The sequence below is a fragment of the Notechis scutatus genome, chromosome 10 (assembly GCF_049901735.1).
Source record: "Notechis scutatus isolate UNSWTSFEM ecotype Mainland chromosome 10, rNotScu1.2, whole genome shotgun sequence".
NCBI lineage: Eukaryota > Metazoa > Chordata > Lepidosauria > Squamata > Elapidae > Notechis > Notechis scutatus.
The window spans coordinates 6,913,059-6,932,926 of NC_142018.1; the positions used below are offsets into that span (position 1 = coordinate 6,913,059).

General features: G+C 45.5%; 1 protein-coding gene across 2 annotated transcripts in view; it reads left to right on the top strand.

Annotated features, from left to right (window-relative positions):
* The first annotated feature begins 292 nt into the window (after positions 1-292).
* The window catches only part of GAB3 (GRB2 associated binding protein 3), a 108,274-nt gene continuing 88,698 nt past the window's right edge, over positions 293-19,868 (top strand). Inside the window, exon 1 of one of the 2 annotated variants that reach the window (XM_026674635.2) lies at positions 293-574. In XM_026674635.2, coding sequence (XP_026530420.2) covers positions 503-574 — 72 coding nt within the window. In that variant the 5' untranslated portion in view covers positions 293-502. The remainder of the gene's footprint in view (positions 575-19,868) is intronic. The other variant, XM_026674636.2, reaches the window with a different exon arrangement.

A 19,868-nucleotide genomic window follows, 5' to 3' on the forward strand; every position in this document is an offset into this window, starting at 1 on the left:
GAGTTTTCCAAGCTTCCAGGAGAACCCGTGGCGGAAGGAGCGCCAGAGGGGAAGGGGCGCACGGGGGAGGGGGCTTTTTCCCTGAAGGCCCCCTGCCTCTGCTAGCGCCCGCCGTCGGCCCTCTTCTCGGGGAAGCCTCGTTGGAAGAAGCAGCCAGAGGAGAAGAAGCAGGAGGCGCCGGACTGCGCAGCCAGAGGAGGGCGAGGCGAACCCCGGCCCTTTTCACACGTGCCTGGTTTTGTTGACAGGGCTGGGCTTGGCCCGGCGTCACGTGCCCCGACGGCCGGCCTTGGGCTCGCAGCTGCGCGGGTCTCCGCTCAATGCCGCGACTTCCTGCCTCGGCTGCAAGAGCGGCGGCGGCGGCATCAGCGGCAGCAGCAGCAGCAGGGCGGCGGCGGCGGCGGCGGCGGCGATCCGGTCCGCGTGAGGTGCGGGCAAGCGCCGCCGCCTCTGTGGCTGCGGGGTCGGGCGGCGGCGGGCGGCGGCCCGGAGGCGGACGAAGATGAGCGCGGGGCACGTCGTCTGCACCGGCTGGCTGATCAAGTCGCCCCCCGAGAAGAAGCTCAAGCGCTACGTGAGTCGGCGGGTGGGGGGGGAGGGAGGCGACATACCCACCCTCCGTCCATCCATCCCTCCCTCCATCCCGCGTCCGGTGCTCTGGCCTTGCAAAAGCCTCTGCCTTCCCCCCGTCCCCAAGGAAGGGCCGGCGGGGCGCGGATCCTCCCGGGCTTCCAAGCCGGGATTGTGCGAACGGGAGGCAGGCAGGCAGGCGGGCGGGCTGGCTTCGCTCGTGGGAAAAGGAGCGCTGCCACCCCAGCCTTCTCGGGGCTTGAAACGCTCGCTTTGGAGGCGGAGGAGGCGTCTCGGGCGCCGGTAGGCTTGGGGGGCTTCTTGGAGCCCCGCTCCCAACCCAGCGCCCCCGGTCTTGCGAGCGCTTCTGCCCGTTACGCAACCCGGAGCGGAGCTTGCTTTGTTTTGTTTTTGTTTTTTTTGAACGAGACGCCATCGCGCGCCCCTCCAGCCCCCGCCGGTGGTTGCAAGGCGAGGCGGCCGCCTTTGGCTTTGCTTGGGGAGGGGTGTGTGGGTGAGGTGGCGCCCTCCCCCGACGTGGCTGGCTTGCGAAAGTTGTGAGACCGCGATGGGTGGTGGGTGGGGGGAAGGTGGGTGGATGGGCGAGCCGGACCGACTGGTGGCTTCACCGGTCCTCGAAACGGGGTGGTGGGATGGGGCGGTGGGACAGAGGTCGCGGCCGCAGTCGTTCAGACGTGAGGGGAAAGCGAGGCTTGGTGGTCTCCAACCCCCTCAGGAAAGGTGTAAACGGGCTGAGTAGGAGAGTTGTTGTGGGGGGAGAGAGAGATGAGGAGGGGTGTTTGTCGGGCTCGGTGCAGCACCGGAGGTTGGGGGAGGGGCGGGGCGGCAATAGATTCGGATTCTGACGTGACCTTTTGGCAGAAAAGTTACACAGAAAAGGAGACGGGGAGGGATGCAGGAGAGTTTAAGAAGCGGCGGCGGCGGCGCCTGAAGAGCGGCTCGCTTTTAAGTCTCCCTCATGAAACCACCTGCTTTCCAACACACACATCCATGCGCGCGCACGCCACACACACACACACACACCCCACACACTCCCATGCCCAAAATGTGTAACGGTGTGAGGTTGACAACAGTCCCCCATCCTTGTACGTTGGCAGCGAGCGACGCCGCTGAGTCGCCCTTCGCGGCTGGAAAAGCGCCCGGCCGTTTATCCGCCGGAGCCTATTGCAAGCAGCTGGCGCCCCCCCCACCCGCCTCCCGTTTCCGAACCGGTGCCCTCCTCAGGCGCGCCCCGCTGCCCCGGCCCGGCCTTTCGGCTCCGCTGGGGTTGCTGGGCAGGGAGGGAGGAAGGGGGTCCTCTGGACCAGCCCCCGTCCGTCACTAGGCCGAGCGGGGCCCGAGGAGGACCGCAGCAAACGCCTTTCCGGCGCCTGGCCTCCGTGGGGCGGGCTGCGTGGGCCCTCTTGCCCGCCCTTCGGCCCAATTTCCCCCCCCTCTCGAATCCCGCCGGAGCTTCCCACTGTGCAGCTGGCCAGCACCGCCGCGGGTCCTCCCCCCCATTTTGCAGGCTTTGCGCCGGGGAGGAGGGGAGCGAGAAGCCGACGGAGGGAGGAGGCAGGTCCGGGAAGGGCTTCCTCGTCTGGAGCCCCGTGGAAAATTCTCGGGAGGAGACCGAAGGGGTGGTGGGGGGGGCGGAGGGTTGCAGAGGCCAGGATGCAAAGCTCATCTGGGTGCCTCTTCGGTCAGCCCCGCGCTGCAGGTCGCCTCCGCCCGGAGTTTTCCTCTCGGCTCCTGCTTCACCCTTCCTTCCTTTTTTTGAAACCTGGAAAATGAAAGCAAAAGAGAAGCGGGGATCAAGAGAGGAAGGGATGCTCTCCTCCAGGCATCAGGATTTAACACCCCCCAAAAAAAGCTTGGGATGCTTGTAGTGTATTAGTGACTTGTTTAACGTTCCCCCCTCCCACACACAGCCCTGCCTTGACGAACTTTAAATAACTATTGCAGCCAGTCTCTCGGGAGCCTCGTATAAATAGCTATCTCGGGTATCTTTGGATTGTGTTCTGCTGCGGAGGATGAGCAACCCCCCTCTTGTTCTGTTGGACAAAATGCTCCAAATGCTGCATTTGGAACGGGGCACAATGGACAGATTTGTGCATAAAGAGCAGATCAATGGACATTTAGCCCCCCCCCCAGGATCAGTTGCTGTGTATTGGAAGAAACATTTGGGTAGAAATCACTTTTTACTTCTCACCAACCAGCTTTCCTTTCTGGCCCAGTGTTGTCCTTGGGGTTGTGGAAGAAGACCATCCAAGGGCTGTTGCAGATGCTGGAATGGGATAAGCCTGGGTGGGGGAACTGCAGGGGACATACCATGTTATGCCAAACACCCGCTCCAAGCAATGTCCCAAGGGTGGTTCCCCCCCCCCCCCAAAAAAAAAAAGGCAACTGAACTTTGTTTTGCAGAATAACTAAGTTGGAAGGGACCTTGGAGGTTTTCTAGTCCAACCCCCTGCACAAGCAGGAGTCCCTATACCATTTTACACAATGTCATCCAGTCCCTTCTTAAAAGCCTTCAGTGTTGGAGCACCCACAACTTCTGAAGGCAAATTGTTCCACAGGTTCTCAGTTTTAGGAAATTTCTCCTTAGTTCTAGGTTACTTCTCTCTTTCTTCACTTTCCATCCCTTGCTTTTTTTGTCTTGTCTCCTGGTGCTTTGGAAAATAGGTTGGGCCCCCTCTTCTTTGTGGCAGCCCCTCAAATATTGGAACACTTCTATCATGTCTCCCTTAGCCCTTCTTTTCATTAAACTAGATATACCCAATTCTAGCAACCGTTCTTTATATGTTTTAGCCTCCAGTCCCCTAAATCATCTTCGTTGCTCTTCTTCACACTTTTTCCAGAGTCTCAAAAGATCTTTTTTTATATTGGGGTGACCAAAATTGGTTGCAGTATTCCAAGTGTGATCTTACCAAGGCATTATAAAAACCGTAGCATCACTTCTTGTGGTCTTGATTCTATCCCTCTGTTGAGGCAGCCTAGCATTGTATTTTCTTTGAAAACGTTTTGCTTCTCATCCAAGAAGCTTCTTCAGTTCTGAAGTGAAGTGAAGGAGGTTCTTGGATGAGAAGCGAAACATTTTCAAAGGAAAAAAAAAAAAACCAAGAAAGTCCAGTTGCTATTTGGAAAAAGCACCTTTGGGACAACCATGACAGGGAGGATTGAGAATCTCCATAGACATAGCTCAAAGCAAAAGAGGAGATAATTATTTGTCTGCCAGAAATCCTGATGAAGGGTGGCTCATTTTTTAGATGTCTGGAGAAGCCCACTTTGGAGGTTTATGGTATATGTTGATACACACAGTCCTCAAGTTACGTCTACAGTTGGGACCAGAACTTCCATCACTAAGCAAAGCGGTCATTAAATGAGTTGTCCTTGATTTTATACATACATACATACATACATACATACATACATACATACATACATACACATACACACACACACACACACACACATACACATACACATACACATACACATACATATACATATACATATATATGATATTCAGCTTTGTTCGGGTATTTTCCCACGTCATTATAGTTGTGCTTTTAAAGTTGTAGCAACGTTTCGGCAGAATCTCATCTGCCATCATCAGGCTTCTGTATTGCGTTCGTATGTGAGTCAGACTTTTACAGTTGTTTCAGTTTTAAATTTGGGGCTAGCCTACTGCTGTGCCAGAGTGGTTTTTTCTTCATCCTGATTGGTTGGGAGTCTTGGTCTTGCCACAGTTGTATGAGGGAATCGCTCCAGTTAAGTTACTCCAGGGGTCTTCAAACGTGGCGACTTTAAGACTTGCGGACTTCAACTCCCAGAATTCCCCAGCCAGCCTGCAAACTAACAGACAAATAAGCCACAGAAGATCCATCTCATCCTGGGCACCCTTTTTTTTTTTTTGAACTATTGCCATCTGACAGATGGTACAGGATAATAAAAACAAGGACAGATAGGCTGAAAAACAGCTTCTATCCCAGGGCAGGAACTCTATGGAATTCTACTGTATAGTGCAATATGAATGCAATATCAGGGGTTTTTAAAATTCAATGTATAGAATGTGAAGGATGTGTATTTGTGTTTATTTTCATAGTTATAATGTACACTGAAAATGGTATTTAATCTCATTGTACGAGGTGCAATGACTAAACTAAACTAAAACTAAAACTACACTAAACTGAAGACACGCCCTTGGCTTTTTATCTTTTAATCTTCCCCGCAAGGAGCTTGAAATACCATTCATCATCTTCATTTTTCACCATGAGGTAGACTGCCTGCACAGAGGTAGTCCTCAATTTACAACACTCCATTTAGTGACTGTTTGAAGTTACAATGGCACTGGAAAAGGTGACTTTTGACTTGATTTTCGTATTTATGACTGTTTTCAGCATCCCCATGGTCACGTGGTCAAAATCCAGACATTTAGCAGCTGATTCATATTTATGATGATTGTGTGATTCCCCTTTTGCGACCTTCTGACAAGGCAAAGTCAGTGAGGAAACCTGATTCATTTAACAATCGTGTGACTACCTAAATCACTGTGGTGATTCACTTAACAACTTTGACAAGGAAGGTCGCAAAATGGGGCAAAACTCACTTAACAACTGTGTGGCTTAGCAACAGAAATGTTGGGCTCAATTATGGTCGTACATCAAGGAAGTTTTAGACACCATCTTCTTGATTTAAAAGCTGCCACTTGTGTTGGCTGCCCTTTCTTTCTTTGTGGTATTTTATTTTTTGATGGGCTGTTGTTTGCGCCGTTTGTCATTCACGTTGAGTGGCGTGAAATAGGACTGGACCAGTTGACCTGCAGAATGAAAACAGCTTGTTTTTTCCTGATCACTTTGCGGGTGGTAAACTTTAACAGTGTTGGTCAGTGGATCATCTTGGTGGCTTCTGTCAAACCAAGAAGACATCCATCCGAGATAAGGAGAATGAGTGGGAAATAATCGCTTACTTGCCAGCTTGCAGTTTGTGCTAAACATGGCTCCCAGAAAATGCTGTTGGAAAATGCTAGAAATGGAGTCGAAATACGGTTGTTAGAGTGAGATTTGCACATAGAAGTCTGTAGGAGCTTGAGCTACAGTGCTGGGATGTTTGTTTCGATCTGCTTATCCAATGAAGTCACAGTCATGGCGGTTGGCTTTCTAAGAATCTTATCACTTTTGTACAAAGAGAACTTAAAGAATGAAGGATGACTCCATAAGATTGCTGGGGCAGAAAAACAGGCTGGCCTCGAAATGCACGCAGCGGATTAGAGCTCAGAACGTCCACTCTGCCCTCTTGGGTGTGACTTCTTTGGAATTCAGATTTGTATAACGCGGGTTTGGATAATGATGTTCTTGGCAAGGCTGGTAGAACTGGGATGGGTTGAAACTTTCAGGAAAAAAGGAGAGGAGGGTCTGGAGGAAGGTCTCCAGTTGGGATGGATGGTGATTGGACCATGTGATGATGGACTGATGGGTGCAGGGGATGATGGGTCTTTGAATTTCTTTTGGAAAGGAAAACCCGGAACTCTGAGATTCGGGTTTTCCAAGATGTGCCAATATGACAACTCTAATAAAATGGAACTTTGAAGAAATGCTTGTCTCGGAGTTTATTGGGTTGGAGGATGTTAGTTGGAATGCTGACAGTCCTTTTAATAGCAAACGCAGTAATCTCTGGACTGGGAGAATTGGAACCCACCAGGAATGAGGTAGAAATAGTTAAAACATCAAGTTCGAAGTTTTCAGGAGGATAAGCTAAAGGATCTTAAAGCACAATTTCTTCCCCAGAAACCATAATCCATGGTTTATTGGTGCTGTGAGATGGTGAATGTAAATTTAAAGGGGGAAATGTTGAAGATGAGGACAGTCAGGGCATTAAATGTGACTATGGGTGGCCCCTGAGTTGCAACCATTCGTTTAGTGACCAAAGTTACAATGGCACTTTAAAAAAGGGATTTATGACTTGCACCGACAACCATTGGGTCATGTGATCAAAATTCAGGAGCTTGGCAACTGGCAAGTAATTATGACCATTGCAGTGTCACTGGGTGAAATGATTGTCATTTTCTTTTTTATTAGATTATAATATAAAATACAAAAAAATACAAAAGAAAATAGTGGGAAAGTTAAGGGAGAGAAAAAGGGAAGGAAAAATGTAGGGCAAAAGGAAAAAAGAAAGAAAAGGCAATAACTCCCGACTCCCTTTGGTGTAGTGGAATCTTACAATAGCATCAAAGCTCAACTTTTTACTTTTATATAGTAGTATAAACTAGCCATTTCCATAACAACAAAGCTATCTAATTGATAAAACCCAAAATCAAAGGTTTTAATTTTTCCCCATCTCAAGCACAAAGTCCAGAAGCGTTTTCCAAGTAGAAACAAAAGTATTTGTGGTTTGTTTTTTTCTTTAATCAAAGCTGTCGATTTAGCCATCTCTGCTAAACTCCATCAACATTTGCAGCCATTGTAGGAATCAAAGTGTCCTTCCATTTTTGTGCATGAAGTTATCGTCATTTTTCAACCTTCCCAGCCAACTTCCAACAAGGAAAGTTAATTGGGGAAGCTGGATTTGCTTAAGAACCATGTGACTCAGTTAACAATTGTAGCGATCTGCTTAACAACCACGGGGTGGGGGGGGAAGGTTGTAAAATTGGGTGCAATTCACTTAGCAACCGCCTTGCTTAGCAACAGAAATTCTGATCCCAATTGTGTTGTAAGTTGAGGACTATCTGTACTTAGACACTTTCCTGTCCTTTTTGCTATAATAGAAGGCAACACAAAGAAAAGAAGTCCTTGTGCACTAGGGCAATTTCTCAATAGTGGCAACTTTAAGATGTGGAGACTCCAACTCCCAGAATTCCCCAGCCAGCAGGCTGTCTTGCAAATATTGTGCATCTTTCATTCCCTTTTAATAGATGTTCCTGGCTAGAACATTTGTAGGATTTGTAAGACCATCTAAAATTCTCAACTGACTCAAGGTGGCGTAGGGGAAATTTTCACTTCTCAAGCAAATGCTGTATATGGATGTGCAGTTGAGCTTAATAGTAACTTTGGTTTCTTCTATATTATACAATAGTTCAATGTTCCTTGAAATAGGTAGATATGATTATAAGCCATCAAGCTAGTGATAACTCTTAATGGTACATAGATCAGTGGTTCTTAAACTGGGAGTAATTACCCATAGAGGTAATTTGGACCTATCCAGGGAGTAATAGGGCAGTTTGTAATGAAACAATTTGTGAGTCAAGGATCCAGTTAGGGACATGTGAAACGAGAGTATAGTTTTTTTCCCCTGGTATTATTTATTTATGACCAGGAAAAGAACATAGAATAATAGAGTTGGAAGGGACCTTGGAGGTCTTCTTGTCCATCCCCTGCTTGAGGAGGAGACCCTAGACCAGGGGTGTCCAACCTTGGCAACTTTGAGACTTGTGGACTTCAACTCCCAGAATTCCTCAGCCAGCAAAGCTGGCTGAGGAATTCTGGGAGTTGAAGTCCGCCAGGCTTCAAGGGGCCAAGGTTGGACAGCCCTGCCCTAGACCATTTCAGACATGGTTGTCCAATCTCTTTTTGAAAGCTTCCAATGATGAACCACCCACAACTTCTGAAGGCAAGCTGTTCCATTAGTTGAGTGTCAGGAACTTGCATTGTTTGGATGACTGTCTTCAAGGCAGGTGGTCCACCAAGAGGGATGTCAAATCAGTGACTATTGACGCGGATCACTTTGAACATGGATTTAAACACTAACAGATCTGACTCTCACAACAGTGTTGCAGAGTGCATCATTGAGATCCACTCTGTAACTTTGAGCCAAACAAAAGAGGAGATTGGTCCAAACGATGGAAGAACTGCTAAAATAGATAGATCTCCAATATGATCTGTTCCTATCATGGTCCTTCAGGTCTCCCAACGATGCATCCATGGCCAGCATAACTGAATCCACACAACCTTGGTGCTGGCTACCTCTTTGCCTTCTCTTTCTTCCCAACTTTCCCACCCTTATGGACTTCTCAAAGAAGGCGGATCTTCATATCATGCATCCAAAGTATGATTAATTTGTCGCTTGGCTATTTCTGCTTTGAATTAGAACCCTGGATCGATTGTTCCTATAGTCTGTTTTTTTGGGTTTTCCAAGGTATACCATATCCTTGGTTCTATTCTGACCCAGGCTTTGTCAAACTTAATAAAACACCAACTGAATTTAAAAGTAAATGTGACGTTGGGAATTACTTGCATTCCCAGCCAAAACTCATTAGACACAGTTCCTCCAGATAAGAGCACGCTTTTCTCTGCTGTAGAATGCTGCCAAGAAACAGAAGTCCAATTAAGGCTCACATAAACCAACCCCAAAACCCAGAAAAAAACGACCAGAGTACAAAGCTTCACGAAGGACTCAGAAATTACAGAACTGCCTTGCTTCCTGCAAAGCTCTTCGTCATCGAGGACTGACTTTTATCCCTGATGGGAGGAGCAATCTCCTCCCAGCCTTACTCCCGAGTGCCCTCTTCTGCTTCAGCTGCTCTCGCCTTCTAGAAGCCCTGTGCACATGCGCACTAGGAACAGGCTCCCCGGGGGTCCTCTGCTTCACTGTTTCCAGGCTCCCAAGGCAGCCCCCCACTCTCAGACGGTCCTGGCCCCATCCCTGCATCAGATGCAGGACCCTCATCCAAGTCTTCTCCAGACTCCCTGACTGGTTCCCTTTCATCCTCACTGTCCGATACCTCGGCTGTCTGCACCGGCTGCCGGCGAACCACAACAGGTTCTTCTCAGAAATTTCCAACACCAAAAGCGTCTGTAATCTTTCGATCCTGTTTCTTCAAATGCCCAACTTTCACTTCCGTAGAGTATCTTTGCAGTGTAATATTTTAAAAGTTGAAAGAGAGGAGGCGTAAATGAAACTGACATTAGCTCTGCCACCCACGTGTCAGTTTCACTCCAGAAGCACAAGGCATTCTAATTCTAATTTTGGAGGCTTCTTCGGGTAACTGACTTACAATGGAAGTGACCTCTCTTGTTTTAATGTATAGGTCTTCGTGGGGAGAAATAGTGTGTGTGGGTGGGAAATGATTAAAACGTGCCACAACCAGAACTTCGCCCTTTACGTTCTTGGTGTGACCTCGTGATGCAAAGACTTGCAATGCGTATATTTTAACCTCTGGCCGCCATCATGGTTAGGCACATCTTGTTAGAGATAACCCAACATGTTTACATTCCTATGATGATCTACAGAACAAAGACACCATTATCTTCAAATGTGTTTTCTTTTTTCTTTTTTTAAAAATAGTGGTATTATTTACTGTGTTAAAATTGGTAGTTGTCAATTTAGACCAGGGGTGTCAAATTCAAGGCCTGCAGGCTGGATCTGGCCCACGGGATGCTTAGATCTGGTCCATGGGGACCCAAAGGAAACAGCAAAGGACTGGCCCGTGTTGCCTCTGCCAGTGAAAACGGAGCTCGGGAGGGCTGCATGTGGCCCTCCTGAGCTCCATTTTTACTGGCAGAACATTGCAAGAGGTGCCGGCAGACACCCCCGACACAAGCGATGTTGAGTTGGTCCCCCCTACCCCAGGGTCAAACATAAGCCTGATGCAGCCCTGAATGAAATTGAGTTTGACACCCCTGATTTAGACTATAGGGACGGTTGATAGGGGTGTCAGGATTCTGGCAGTTATCCCCATTTAAATCATGAGTCTCTAGCCAAACTTCCAAAACTTCGAAAGGATTTATTGGGAGTTAACATGCCGGCACTGTCTGGGTGTAGCCGACTCTGAGACACATCATTCATGTCACCTTTGACCCTGGTTTTCCCCCACCCCCTGGGTGTATCGTAATTCATATTCTCCAATGGGACACATCCATAGCCAAGAGTCATCAATCATGCTTTCCAGTTAGAGTTTTGCATGGCAGAAACTTCGGTCACCTAGTTACTATCTTTGAAAACATTTATGGAATGCAGTTTTGGTTTGCAAGCGGCTGCACTGCTCCCCTCTCCCTTTCTGTTGGCAACTCTAAAAAAATCAGAGAAATATTTTATGAGTTGACAAGGGGTTTGAGATCAAACAGGAACTTCATCCAAGTAGTCCTCGACATACAACCACAACTGGGCCCCTAATATCTGTTGCTAAGTGAGACAGTTAAGTGAAATGTGCCCCATTTTATGACCTTTCCTGCCACAGTTGTTAAGGGAATCATTGCAGTTGTTAAGTTAGTGACGTGGTTGTTAAGTGAGTCTGGCTTCCCCATTGACTTTGCTTGTCAGAAGGTCGCAAAAGTGGATCAAATGGCCCTGGGATGCTGTGACCGTCATAAATATGAATCAGTTGTCCAGCATATGAATTTTGATCATGGGGATGCTGTGAAGGTCGTAATTGTGAAAAAATAGCCCTGAGTCACTTTTTTTCAGTATCATTGTATCTTTGAAAAGTCACTAAATGGTTGTAACTCGAGGACTTCCTGTACCTCTTTTTAAACTTCACTATAAAGTAAACACTACTAAGTTTCTTTTATTTGTGTATTTATATTTATCAAGAATTGTTTCTGTATAATAAAAGACAAATTGAAAAAAAAAGAAAGAAAAGAAAGAGGAGAAGGAACCAAAAAGTGCAAGGAATGCAAAAAAGAAAGAGGCTAAAGTTAAAGGAATATATAGTGGCTTCAGAAATTTCCTTTCGAGAGATAATTACTATCCTACAGTCCTATTATATATTTTGCAAGTCCCTTCAGCCCCTCTTACATTTCTGAATAAAACTTATTGTTTCCCCCATTAAATGTTTATTGCCTGAAGCTGGTTATCTAAGATTAGCAAAGAGGCCGTTGTAATTAAAAGCAAAATTTCCTTATAGGGAGATTTGTGAGCTGAATGGTACAAACCTCCATGTGTTTTTAAGGCCTTCTTCAAATTCACATGGGTGAGATTTATTTAAAAGCATTCCCTTGCTAAAAAAAATCCCCCTGGCCATAAACAAATGAACTGGTCCATTTTTATTTTTATTTTTTTGCTTGGAGGAGGTTTCTGATGGTGGAGAAACATCTGACAGGCTCTGCGCTGTGTGATTTTTGGGTGGTGTGACATTGAACCCAGACTGGGCCATCTTCCCCGCCTACGTATTTGGATTCTCCAAGTTCTTCCTTTCTACAGCAACAATTCTAAAAGCAGAAGTCTCAGTCATTTGACCTCCTTCTGCTTTTTGGGGGCCTGTTGGTAATTTGTTAACCAGCTTTTAGTGTCCCCTAGGAGTGAATGTCATCCTCTTCAAACCCAAATTAGAACCTCGGTTATGAAAACAGCCCTGAAACGGTCACCGGGTTAGCCTGTTTGGATGGAACAGAAGCAGATGGCCTTGAAGTTCAGGAGCAAGTCACCCCACTGAACTTTTGCTTGTCTTCATTTGCTGAGGTCACAACTTGAGTTTTTCATTCCAGGAAAGACAACGTCAACTCTTTTCAACAAATGTGGGAGGAATCATGCTCCTCATCTACTTGCCTCAAATGATGTTCCATCCTGGCTTGTGTCTTGGTGGTGGGAAAAGATGCCTCTTTAGCTAACTCCTCAACGTGTTCTGAAAATAAGAGAACAAGAGTCAAGTTAAGATATTGGACTAGGATCTGAAAGGCCCTGATTCAAGTCCACTTCTGTGTTTACCATCGGGGAAACTCCTAGGGTGTCGTTTGGCCAACATGCCTTACAGGGTAGTTGGGAAAGCTTACAGGGAAGAGAGCGATGTACTTTCCTAGTGATACTGAAGTAAAGATGAAGAATTTTTGCAGGAACTGGGCATGGCTAGTCTAGTCAAGAGAAGGACCAGGGAGACATGATAGCAGTCTTCCAATATTTGAGGGGCTGCCACAGAGAGGAAGGGGTCAAGCTATTTTCTAAAGCGCCTGTAGGCCAGACAAGGAATAATGGATGGAAACTGAACAAGGAGAGATTCAATCTGGAAATAAGGAGAAACTTTCTGACAGTGAGAACAATCAACCAATGGAACAGAAGTTGCCTTTGGAAGTTGTGGAAGTGCCATCACTTTCAAGAAGAGATGGGACTGCCATTTGTCAGAAATGGTGTAGGGCAGGGGTCCCCAACCACGGTCCGTGGACCGTACCGTCCGCGGAACAAGTCTTACCGGGCCGCTGGTTGCTGGGCGCCGCCATCTTTTTTGATAAAAAAGCTTCGGTGAGCTTTTCCGGTAGAAAGCCATTTCTACCGGAAAAGCTCACCGAGCATAGGCGCCGCATATTTTTGATGAAAAAGTGCTTCGGTGAGGTCACCGGAAGCACTTTTTCATCAAAAAAGATGGCGGCGCCCAGTTGATGCCGGGTACCGGGCGCGGCACCCAGCTGATGCCGGTACCGGGCCGCGGCTTAAAAAAGGTTGGGGATCACTGGTGTAGGGTCTCCTTCTTGGGCAGGATGTGTGTGGACTAAATGACCTACATGTCCCTTCCAACTCTGTTAATCTGTTAAAACAATATCTGTTAAAGACATTGCAAGCCTAACAATCATTAAAATAAACCTTGAAAATGTGCAATTTTTATATATGGTTTATATGCTTGACCTACAAGTTCCCTTCCAACTCTGATTATCTGTAATCTGTAATATGCCTTGGTTCAACCATGTTAATGCAAAGACATAAATTTTTGAAGAAGACAATGCTCAACTGGTCACAACTGCCGTGTTGGTACTAGTGATAAAGGATCAAGGGAGTGTTGGATCAGTGATTATTAGGAAAGTCATGGGGATCAATGGCTATTCATCTTGATGGCAGCAAGGCTGCTTCTGAAGGCTGGGAGACCAGTGGCTTCGTTGTGCAGTTGATTGGCCCCAGTGAGAACAGACTGGTTGGCGTTGTTGGCCCAGGGGCCCCATCCAATCACTCACAGTTGATGTTTTTATTATCAAGAAGTAGCACAAGAGCACTTAGACTTATATACCGCTTCACAGTGCTTTACAGGCCTCTCTAAGGCTTCTCTTTACAGAGTCAGCATATGGCCCCCAACAATCTGGGTCCTCATTTTACCAACTTTGGAAGGCAGGAGTCAAATCCGTGGCAGTCGACAGACTTAGCCTGCAATACTGCATTCTGACCAGTGCACCACCACAGCTGTTATCTTCTCTCACGCTTATAGAATGTGTTTATTTACTACTATTTTAAATCCCCCTTTGTACTACAAGGGTGAGTGAGGGCAAGGAGGGGCCTCCAATCATTTAATTTTTACAACAACCCCCTGAAGGTGGGAGATTGAGTCAAGATTGCCCCAAACTCATAGAATAAGTTGGGACTGGAATCTGGATCTCTTCATTTAGCATCCTATCCACTACACAATGTTGGTTCTTGCCCCCCAAAACAATACAGGTAGTCCTCCACTTAATGACTACAATTGAGCCCAACATTTCTGTTGCTAAGCGAGACAATTGTTCAGTGAATTTTGCCCCATTTTACAACTCTTCTTGCCACAATTGTTAAGTGAGTCACTGCAATTCCTAAGTTAGCAACAGAGTTGTTAAGTGAATCTGGCTTGTCAGAAAGTCACAAAAGGAGATCGGGAGATCCTGGGACATTGCAACCATCATAAATATGAGTCAGTTGCCAAGCATCTGAATTTTGATCAGGTAACCATGAGGATGCTGCAATGGTTGTAAGTGTGAAAAACGGTCATAAGTCATTTTTTCAGTGCCGTTGTAACTTTGAATGGTCACTAAACTATTGTAAGTTAAGGACCACCTGTAATAACTTTGCACCCTCACCATTAAGTTTCCTTTATAATGGAATAATCTAAGCCAGTGTCTCTCAACCTTGGCAACTTTAGGATGTATGGGCTTCAACTCCCAGCATTCCCCAGCCAGTTTAACTTAACTCCCAAGTCCATACATCTTAAAGTTGCTATGATTGAGAAACAAACGATGATCTGAGCGTCATTCATTTTTCCTGCTAAAAGACGGAATAGTTGGTCAGCATTTATTTTTCTCCTTCTCCTTCCAAGAAAACCAGGAGATCAGCCAGCCTGGGAGGAGTTAAAGATTTCAGCCCCTTGTACATTTCTTCATTGGCTCGTGTGGGCTTGGGATTCTGTCCCTGCTGACCTCATCTGCCATTTAGCAAACATTCAAGGACCTGGGAATCACAAACGCCTTTTGGCTGAAGGAAGCAGGATTGGGCTGGGCAGCTGAAGGTGCTACCGTCATCGTTCTAGATAGTGATAAATGCTTTGGGTGTTTGTTCTTCTGAGGTGAAGTTTTGCTGCCTTTAATGGGGGGGAAATTGTGCAAAGAACACTGCTGGTTGATCAACAGAGTCATTTCCCTTGGACAATTAATTTTGGCTAATGGACGTAGGAATCCAGAGGTCCTGGAAGTATAATCTTCAATAACCTGTTTTCAGCATCCAAGAATGATATGTTGTCAACCTCTTTTCAAGGGAAACTATACTAACAATGGGGTTTTTATGTTAAACCACATGGAGAGGTCTAGATTAGCTTTGCACAATTCTGTGACATCCCAGTGATGTGGTTGGATGAAATTGTTAAAGTCTCCCCTGAGTTTTTCTTGATTTGTATTGACCACCTAGGCACATCCCTGTAGATTTCTTGGTAGAGGTAGTTTAGCAATGGTTTCCTTTCAGGATGTTGTTTTGACTTTCTGGTCTAGCACACAGTCTGAAGCAGGGTTTTTCAGGTCAACTTGTTCACGGAGGAATTGTGGGAATTGAAGTCCGGACATCTTAACAGGATAACAGAGTTGGAAAGGATCTTGGAAGTCCTCCAGTCCAACCCCTTGCTCAAGAGGGAAACCCTGTATACAACTGGTCGCCAACCAGTGGGCCGGGGACCATTGGTGGTCCATGAGAAAATGTTGGTGGTCTGCAGAGAACTGTAACCCCCAAAGCAATTAATCCAGGCTGCGTGGGAGCACAAGGCTGTGCCGCCCACATGGCCTGCGGGAACACAACGCTAGCATTGCTTGCATTGCGAACAACACAAGGTAGTGAGGGGAGGGGGGAAAGGGTGTGTGGGGGGGTACTTGCCCCACTTGACCCATGCACCTCACCTGGCCACCAGGTTGCTTCTTTCTGCTTCTTTCTTCTGCTTTTGGCTGCATTCTTCTTAAGAAAGCTATCCACTGCCATAGCCAAACCTCTAAGCATAATCTTTGAAAAATCTTTCAGGACCAGCTCCTTGCCTAACCTATGGTCACAAGCCACAGTCATCCCCATCTTCAAAAAGGAGACCCAAGCCTAGTTGAAAATTACAGGCCAATATCCTTATGCTGCGTCACCTGTAAAGTCATGGAATCTATTATTAACCAATCCATCATCCTCCACTTAGAGACAAATAGCCTACTCTCCAATAAACAATTTGGTTTCAGAAAAAAACTATCCTGTAATCTACAACTCTTACACTGCAAAAACATATGGACGACACAACTCGACCAGGGCAAAGCAATAGACGCAATCTACATAGACTTCTGTAAAGCCTTTGATTCAGTGGTACACGACAAACTACTCCTAAAAATAAAATCCTATGGTATCTCTGGACAACTGAATAACTGGATAGAAGCATTCCTGTCAAACAGACAACAAATGGTCGGGAGCGTCCTATCAAATTCAGTACCTGTCAATAGTGGTGTCCCCAAGGCAGTGTTCTAGGACCAACTCTCTTCATACTCTACATAAACGACCTCTGTGATCATATCAAGAGCAATTGCGTTCTCTTCGCTGATGATGTAAAGCTGTTCAATACCACAGACAATACTGCTACCCTACAAAAAGATCTTCACTATGTATCAGAATGGTCAAACAAATGGCAACTTCAAATCTCAACAAATAAATGCTCTGTCTTACATATTGGCAAAAAAATCAGAAAATAAAATACAAGCTGAATAGTCAAGAACTTGTTGATGACCCAAGCTCTGTAAAGGACCTTGGAATACTCACCTCTAATGATCTAAGTGCTAGAGCCCACTGCAACTACATAGCCAAAAAGGCATTAAGAGTTGTTAACCTAATCCCACGTAGCTTTTTCTCTGGTAATATCACACTACTAACCAGAGCATACAAAACATATGCTAGACCAATACTCGAATACAGTTCATCAGTCTGGAACCCACATTACGTATCTGATATTAGCACAATTGAGAAAGTCCAGAAATATTTCACAAGAAGAGTTCTCCACTCCTCTACTGCCGTCAGAATACCTTATGCCACCAGACTTGAAATTCTAGAACTAGAAAATCTTGAATTACGCCATCTTCGGTCTGACTTAAGCATGGTATATAAAATCATACATTGCAATGTCCTACCTGTCAGTGAATACTTCAGCTTCAACCATAACAACACAAGAGCACACAATAGATACAAACTCAAAGTAAACCGCACCAAACTTGATTGCAGGAAATACGACTTCAGCAATAGAGTGGTCAATGTCTGGAATACTCTACCCGACTCTGTAGTTTCTTCCCAAACCCCAAAAACTTTAACCTTAGACTGTCTACTATTGACCTCACCCCTTTCCTAAGAGGTCTGTAGGGGCGTGCATAAAGCGCACCAACGTGCCTACCGTCCCTGTCCTATTGTTTCTCTTATTCTTTTATTTTTCTTATATGTACCCATTTCATGTATTCACAACTATGTATACACTTATACTTATTATCTTGTAAACAATTGGCAAATCAAATAAATAAATAAAATAAATAAATACAAGGAAAGCAGCAAAAATCTTTCTTTTTCTCCCCCAAACTCCGCCAGAAATAAGTCTTTGGGACCCTGCAAGGCCTCCTGCTCCAAGAGGCTGCGCCGGCGCGACAGGTCTCACAAAGACTCATTTCTGGCGGAGTTTGGGGGAGAGAAAGAAAGACTTATTCTGCTTCTGCTGCTTTCCTTGCATGAAGCCAAAAGTCTCTCTCTCTCCCCCTGAGAACAGAGCTGGAGACGGTATCCTGTGATCCCAAATAAAGAATGATCGATCGGTAGGAAAACGGGGAATTTTCCTGCAGACTTTTTTTTGGATTTTCCCAGGGTTTCTGGTCTGTGGGATTTAAAATTATGAGTTTGGTTGTCCCTGAGGTCCAAAAGGTTGGCAACCACTGCTATTTCAGACCAGTGGTTGTCCAATCTCTTCTTAAAATCCTCCTATCTAGGTTCAATACAGATTCATTTTTCCTAGTCAGCCAAGAAGTGCTAGGAGATGCCACTCAGCTGGGTCCACATGCTTGAATTCCAACTCCCAGCATACCTAACCCATCAGATACCTGGTTGGAGGAATCTGCAAAGAATATTGTTATCTCCTACTAGATAATCCATGCCCCACCAAGTCTTCGTTTCAGTGATATTTGCTTACCAGATTCTCCAGTGCCTTCAAGAATGACAGAGGTTCTAAAGTGTTGCCTTCACTGGAAAAATTGGGACAGCCACATGTCTGGAATGGTGTAGGATCTCCTGCTTGAGTAGGGGGTTGGAAGACCTCCAAAGTCTCTTCCAACTCTTGTAATTCTGTTATAGTCATCCCAGAGGTGCTTTTCCCCCCAAAAAGCCATTTAACTTTCTTGTTTTTTTTTATTGGAAAACATTTAGCTTCTCAACCAAGAAGCTTCTTCAGTTCTTCAAGAAGCCAAGAAGGTCCAGTGGCCTCTTGAAAATAGCACCTTTAGGACAACTGTGACCTGGATGATTGAGAATCTATAGACTTTGGGACACACTCAGGAATAATTCTGTCTTGAAAATGACCCATTAACGCAGGAAATCTTTTATGACGTTTTGTATTAGGTGATAAGTTGCTTTATAATCATGTTTATGTCACAAAATGTTTTATAAAATCGGTCAAATTTCAGTTCCATGGGAGTCCTAGGTCCTGGATTTTGGGGTGCATTCTGCAAGTTAGCCCCTTTGAGATACCTTGCTTGAAAACTTTCCTACTGGGCACAGTTTTGCTCACTTTAACTGAATCAAGAGTTTCAGTCATGTATAGATTTGAAGAAGCCGAAGGGAAGGAACCACGTGGTCCCGGGGAGGCACCCGAAAGGCAGATTTGCCTATGATCCTGCAGATCCCCTTTTTTTTTCTGCTTTCTCATACCATGATTGCCAGAAATTGGCGGTGCAGTTTCCTGCCATTTTGAAGCAGGAAACACACACAAACTGTAACGTAACCCTGAAAATAGTTTTTTTTTTAAAAAAAGGAAAGAAAAAGAAACGCTCTAAAGAAATGAGAGAAAACGTTCCCCATGTAGTAAAAAAAAGGGGGAAAGAAACCCCCTTCCCCTTCATGTTATATTGCTTGCCTGTTCTACATGACCTCCCCTTCTTCTGCTGGGTCTTGGAAATAATGCCCTCTGGCCACCCAAAATCATTACCCAAGTTATAGGAAAAGGGATGGCAGAACCTGGAGGCAGAGTGAAAAGGGGCATAAGTGTAGAATTTCTAAGTAGTCATAAGTGAACTAAGCCTAACCTCGCCCCCTTGAGTGTCATTGGCCCTTATCTAACACTAAGCAAGTGTTAATCTGTGCATAGGCAGGAATAGCAAGAAATCTGTTTAATTATGTGTGGACCTGATCTTTTCACACCTGACACAAACTTATCATCAAGCTTTGGGATATAAGAACATGATCAAGACGAGGGAGGCGTTTAGGGATGGACCTAGCTGAGACTGGTGAAATAGGACAAGGTTCCTTGAATTTGTTCCTGGTGCACATCTTTTATTGTAAGTTAGGTGGGCCTTGACCGATAATGATACCTTTAGCAACCATTGGAAGTTACAAAGGGCCCTGAAAAAAGTAACTTGGGACTGATCCTCACACTTACAGCTTGGCATCCCTACAGTCGACGTGATTAAAATTTGAGCACTTGGCAACTAGCATGAATTGTAGTATTCTAGCGTCATGCGCGTCTGATCTCATCTGATAAGCAAAAGTCAACAGGGGAAACTGGATTCATTGAACGACTGCATGATTCACTTAGCAACTGCACTGAGTCACTAAACAACAGTGGCAAAAAAGGTTGTAAAATTGGGCACGGCTTATTTAACAAACAACTTACTTAGCAGCAAGCAATCTGGTCCCAACTGTGGTCATAAATCAAGCGCTACCTGTATAGGATTATAAACAAAAAAAATGAAAGCCATCACTCTGCTAAACAAATAATTCCCTCAACACTGTTCAACTATTTACAAAGTCTGCACTACTCTTACTATTAATCTTCTCATCACTCCTTATCACCCATCTCCTCTCACTTGTGACTGTATGACTGTAACTTTGTCGCTTGTATCCTTACAATTTATATTGACTGTTTCCTAGTATGATTTGATTGCTTA